The sequence below is a fragment of the Dermacentor silvarum genome, chromosome 3 (assembly GCF_013339745.2).
Source record: "Dermacentor silvarum isolate Dsil-2018 chromosome 3, BIME_Dsil_1.4, whole genome shotgun sequence".
Classification (NCBI taxonomy): Eukaryota; Metazoa; Arthropoda; class Arachnida; order Ixodida; family Ixodidae; genus Dermacentor; species Dermacentor silvarum.
The window spans coordinates 144,138,228-144,144,227 of record NC_051156.1 but is presented as its reverse complement, the minus strand read 5'-3'; the positions used below and the strand labels follow the sequence as shown (position 1 = coordinate 144,144,227).

At 45.0% G+C, this 6,000-nt stretch overlaps 1 protein-coding gene across 1 annotated transcript; it reads right to left on the bottom strand.

Moving 5' to 3' along the window:
- Window positions 1–2,767: 2,767 nt before the first annotated feature.
- LOC119444833 (cuticle protein 16.5-like) lies at window positions 2,768–4,747 on the bottom strand. Its single transcript, XM_037709175.2, has 3 exons — window positions 4,729–4,747; window positions 3,350–4,097; window positions 2,768–2,887 (listed from the first exon to the last, which is right to left on the bottom strand). Coding segments are annotated over exons 1-3 (753 nt in total). The 5' UTR covers window positions 4,732–4,747; the 3' UTR covers window positions 2,768–2,885.
- Window positions 4,748–6,000: the final 1,253 nt, after the last annotated feature.

The following is a 6,000-nucleotide window of genomic DNA, read 5'->3' as shown; positions in this document are numbered from 1 at the left end:
GGAAAAGACGCCTGGATCACGAGCAGGAGGCAGAACGATGTAGGTGGGAGCCACGGGAGGGGCAGCGGGTGAAGACGTTGTGCCTGCACCGACTGACATGGTCGGAAGCGTGATGAAGCGGCCGTTGCGGAGCTCCGTGATGCAAACAGGGAACTACCCAGCACTTCCACCACAAAGATGTTACGTAAAACGACACGAGGCGGGACTATTTACACTGTATTTACACTACACAGACACAGTAGCCAAGATGGTGGACAGCCACCAGCACCAGACAGAACCGTCTTCTTTGTCGTCTGCCCCTGGCAGAATGTCTCTCTCGTAGCAATATAAAGAACTTTTTCGGCTTCACACTTTATGCTTGCTAATTTCTACATACAGTATGAACTCGTAGTTCGCCTTTATTGCCGGTTTCAATTCCTGCGTGCGTGACATTTTTAAAATTTGTATTATTAATCGTTCCAAAAATATGGCCACAACAGGAGGGCCTGTATGTCCAATAATTTCACTTTCATGCTTCTGCTGATAGCGGCTTGTAACATATTGATAATGAATAATCACCAGCCTTTTGGAAACACTCAGTCCATTGTAAGACACTAGGAATTAGGTTCTGAGTTCATTGACTCAACAGTAGATACTTGGATATGAAAAATGCCAAGAGGAACATGTGTATTATTTGATTTTTTATATGTACGCAACGAGGCTAACTAAAAAAATCGTTAGGAAACCGCATGACCGTGAATGTCCACGCAAGAAATAAAGTGCTGTCCGTCTGGCAGTTGAATGCCGGCACAAAACGTTTTTCAGCTAAAAAAAGGCCACTTTATACTTTTCTGAAAAATCTCCCGTTACTAGGTTCAATTACGGGGCCACCAGCAAATCAATACAGTAATTATACAACAATTACCTAGGAGGCTTAAACGTCTCCGGCCAAATCGTTCTTATTGGCCGACTAGAATCGCACCAAGCCACAAAATATGGATGATCTGGAAGTACAGCAAAAGAGCTAGAAGTTCTCAACTTCCAAAAGCGCACGCTCACTCGAAAAAAAAAAGAAAGAAAGGAAAACGCTTATACCTCGATAATTTCGTTGCCACAAAAGTTGTTTTTAAGAGTAAACAAACCGCGTCCCTTTATGATATACTGCAACTGTCTAATTGGCGGAAATTATTACTTTCTCTCTCCCTTTACCTACAAAAAAAGTTATCTAATTAAAGGCAGCTCTATTCTAAAGCCATTTAATAGTTACCAACGACAGATATCGTATGCCTCCGACAGACAAAGTGTGTGATATCACAGTAACAAAAATGAAATTTTACCTAGACACGCAGTGCCTTCCTTATCAGACTCCAGAAAGCAACGTTCTCTTTCTTTTTCTTCATTGAAATGAAAAGAAAGAGATGCAGCCACACTATAATGACGATGAATGCTCTTTTTCGTATAGAGCAATTCTTTGAAGGCAGTTTTCTGAAAATAATCAAGCACTTTCTATCACCATGGGTGTGATAGCGTAATTAAGGCCCGCTTTAGGATGTTTGATATCTGGATTCTTGTTTATCCCAAAAACGAGAGCTATAATACGGTGAGTGCATTCGACGCGCGAACGTTAGCCGCGCACTCGAGAAAGCATGTGCGCCAAGTATGTACTTTCGACCAAAAAAGTTTACGGACCAAGGGATCTGACAGAAAGCTAAATATCTCCGCAGCCTCAAAACGCAGCCTGCTATTCCCATTTCCAGCCTCTGCTGGTATATGCGGACAACATTGTGATGTACGGTTTTACTGGTTGCTTTTGAAGGCTGCTCGGATATTTAGCGTTTCCTGAGATCCCGTGGTTCCGTAAACATCTTTGGTCGGTAGTACGTTGGAAGAAGTATTAGCGGCGATTACTGCCTGCTACGTGTGTGAAATTATGCCTATGCACCAAAAGTTACATCGGCAACTACAGAATGCAAGGGTTGCTCTTCTATATGTGTCCAATGCTGTTGACTCCGCTCGGCCCGTTTGTTCCTTGTGCTCGTAAATGTGAGTTTTATCACAATTTGAATGAACGCACACAATAAAACAAATACAACCTAAAGTTAAGCTCTGCGATTGTTCTAGCTGAATAAATTAGCCTTCAGGCTCATCTCGGTTACTGACTAAAAAAATCCCACACATTCAAGTTCGTTCCCTTTTATTTTTCGTAAGCTGTCCTTTCTTGACAATACAGCTAGCCAACTGACGCTTCAATACATCCAACTAACACTTCAAATTAGATGCTAATACAAAAGCAAGGAGGCTACGTGGAGCATGTCCAGCAGCGAAACAAAAATCACACGTAGGTAAGATAAGAAGGGGGAGACTTTCTCTTGAAGTGGGGACGGCATATCATATATCATGCAAGTATACAAACACCACCTAGAATGACCTTTCATAACCCATAACCTCTAGCTTATCTGAGCTTTGGTTACAATCAAGTTGGTAAAGCAACCCCATTTAAGAGAACAACGCGGAAAACGTAGCAAGTGAGTGGCAAAAAATGACACTGTGTGTAAATCCGTAGTCAATACTGCAAGGGGGCAGATGGGAACGCCCTGCTGCTTAAATATTACATGAACCGGGGCCTCGCCGTGAGCCTTTTTTTGTCATTTGCCAAACGTTTGTCCAATCTGTCGCACAATTTCCTTCATGGGTCTAACTTCCGAGACCGTTCTCCGAGAGTTCAAATATCTTTCTTGTTTAGTAAGTTCAAGATATTGTAAGGTAAAACACCATTGCCAATGAAATGGGAAAATAGTTTAATTTTATTTCAGCCAATAGTTTCTTCGAACTACGCTGTAGAAGCGATAGGTAAACGTATTTTGGTCGGTGAAAGCAACTGTCGATGTTACGGGTACGCCAGAGATTTCTGAAAGAAAAAGAAATAAGCATTCTATGAAGACAAGGCGATGTCCGTTGTGCATTTTGTTGTTCGCACAAACAACAAAACGAGAAAGCAAAACAGTGGCTGCAATAACATTGAATCACCTAGCAACAGTAGAACTCAGCTAACTTCCTGGAAAAGAGCTGCACTGACTGTTGTTTTAACTATCGATACCTAAAAAATTCGGACATATGTTAAACATTCCGGAAATAAAGTTATTCTGAATTTGGACACTCTTACGATTTTTGATCTAGCTCTTATCCTGGATGCCCAATTAAACATACAAACTTATTTGGGTGAATAATGTTATTTTTTCTCTTTTTTCTTTTTTTTTCTTTTTGCTCTAGTATACACGTATAGTAGTGCATGGATGGGGGAAGTTTGAAAAATAAGAGTGCGAATGTGCAGCAAAATATTTGACCGGCTGGAAGTGTTTCCGGAACTCACACTTCTTCCTGCGGAGGAGGGTGGTGTAGTCGAAGGGCGAGCCAAGGCCGTAGCCGTAGTTCAGGCCATAGCCGAGGAGTCCGTGGCCGTAGCCGTAGTGGCCAACGCCGTAACCGAGGGTGCCGATGCCGTAGCCGTAGGCTGGAGCGGCGTGGTAGGCAGCGACAACTGGGGCAGCGTGGGCAACGGTGGCGACAGCTGGGGCGTGGTGGACGGTGGTGGTGGCAACAGCTGGGGCAGCGTGGACAGCAGCGACGGCTGGGGCAGCGGCATAGGTGGCGACTGGGGCGGCAACAGCGGTGGCGACTGGGGCGTGGGCCACAGTAGCGACAGCTGGGGCAGCGGCGTAGGTGGCGACTGGGGCAGCGTGGGCAACGGTGGCGACACGGGTCACAGCTGGAGCAACGGCGTAGGAGGCAACGGCTGGGGCAGCAACAGCGGTGGCGACTGGGGCGTGGGCGACAGTGGCGAAAGCTGGGGCAGCGGCGTAAGTGGTGGCAACCCTGGTCACAGCTGGAGCAGCGGCAACGACTGGAGCAGCGGCATAGGTAGCGACTGGGGCGTGGGCCACAGTGGCGACAGCTGGGGCAGCGGCAACAACTGGAGCAGCGGCATAGGTGGCAACTGGGGCAGCGTGGGCAACGGTGGCGACGGCTGGGGCGGCAGCCAGGCCGACGCTGTATCCGGCAGTGCCGACGAAACCAGCGAAGGCGCTGGTGGCCAGGGCGAGGACGATGCAGGCGCGGATCTACATGAAAATAAAAAATTAGATCAAGGTGCAAGATTCTATACTAAGTCAATTTGGATGTTTGCTCACAAAAACTTTTAAGGTGTAGAAAAACGCTTGATTGCGGCGTTGAAAGGACAGTGAGCACCAAATTAAGAAAAGCTGTTGGCATGAATATCCGGATTGTCCTAATTTCGCTACATCGCGAACCTTTCTTTCTTGTTGTCGTATGCCAGCGTACGTGTTTCTTACTCTGCCCAAATTTATAATATGAGAAAATACAAGCATTTAATTTTGTTAACAAGGACTCGGCTTGTAAAGTCCCCTTGGCTTATTGCTTTCAGCGTTAACTTTCCCTTGCCTCGATGAAATGGATAGCCTGCGCATTTTATCCGTATCCATTTGTCTCTCTCACATAGACTACCTCACAATCATATATGTAAAGTACCGTCATTTTACCAGAAATGTGCAAGGCGCCCTTCTAAACCAGTGTAGTGAGGCTCCCGCCTTTACGTGTTAACCAATCATGAGTTTGTGCTTCATACTCTGGTACAATACGAATCCACAAAGTTATTGCAAAGCCAAGTGCAATTTAGTATAAGAGATGCTGATGATTGATTACTAAGAATCAATAGCTTTCTTAAAAGCTTACCATTTTAACTTCAGAGCTGCTGTTGAGCCAACTGCTGATGCTTGTAAGTATCGGAACTCCTTATATAGGCCGTCTCTCGTGCCCTAATTTTATGAACAGCGAGAAACAGAAATGCTACTGGAGAGGAGGCAAGCGCCACCTCACCAGTGCGCTGTATACCGGACCTTCGAACCGGAGCCAAAGAGATACGCGTGCCGGAAAATAATGAAGCCCCACCCTGAAACAATGATAGGTCGCGAGGTGTGCTGTCGGAAAGGCAGTCCAGAGCCTCCGATGATCGTCAGAATACCGGTCATACGAGTGGAAAATGCTAAAATGCAGTCATTTTCTTTTTTTCTTTCCTTTGACGGGCGAGCATAGGGGAACGTGAACCTGAAATGAATGCCCGTTGTCGCCAAGCGCCTTATGGCATAATAACGCGTAATCGATGCGAACAATAAATCATTCCGGTGGCGTCCGATTAGCATCCTCCATTTTTCTTCAGAGATCGGTCGATTGAAATAGATAATTTCTTTGTTATAATGGATGGATCGATCTCCTTTTGAAGTGGTGTCATGTCTAAATGGTGGTAACAATTTTTTTTATAACGTGGTGCTGCAGACTTCGTGGACTTCTCGGATATTTAGAACTTTTTTGATACAAGCTGACTTCAATTACGAATACATTTTGTTCCTACTTAAACTGTTTGCTTTCTGAAAATTACGGACTGATAACTAACGTCTGTGGCACGACACCCCAAGCATGACAATGACGGTTCAATTAATGTAGCGTAACTGTCTTTATTGCTTGCTTATTCCCCGTTATGGCTTCCTGAAACACTTCAATATGTTCTTCAAAAACTCAAGGAGTTAGATCAGACGTAAGCTTGGGAATGTACCCTACCGGACTCGTATTAAGCGGATTCATTAAAATTTTATTTTGCCTTTCCTCATTTTCTTACGCAACACCGTGTCTCTGATACAGCTGACATTGGTAACATACCAGGGCGTATTTTAGAAAATGACCAGAACGGGACAAGAATCCTTACATAATACGGGCCCTATTCTTCTTATCACTCTCGTAAACCCTTAATTTGTGAGTTCTCTCCAGGAAAAGTGCACGAATTTCTGCATTTCGCCGAGAGATAATATACTCCCAAACAAGAGAGGTATAGTAGCCAGTTAATGGTGGAAATCCGCCGCACGACAATCGTCTTTGGACAGCAAATGCTGTGACTGAGCACTGGTTCACCCTAAGCAATGTCAAGGCTGGTTTCATTCTCACGGATCGTAC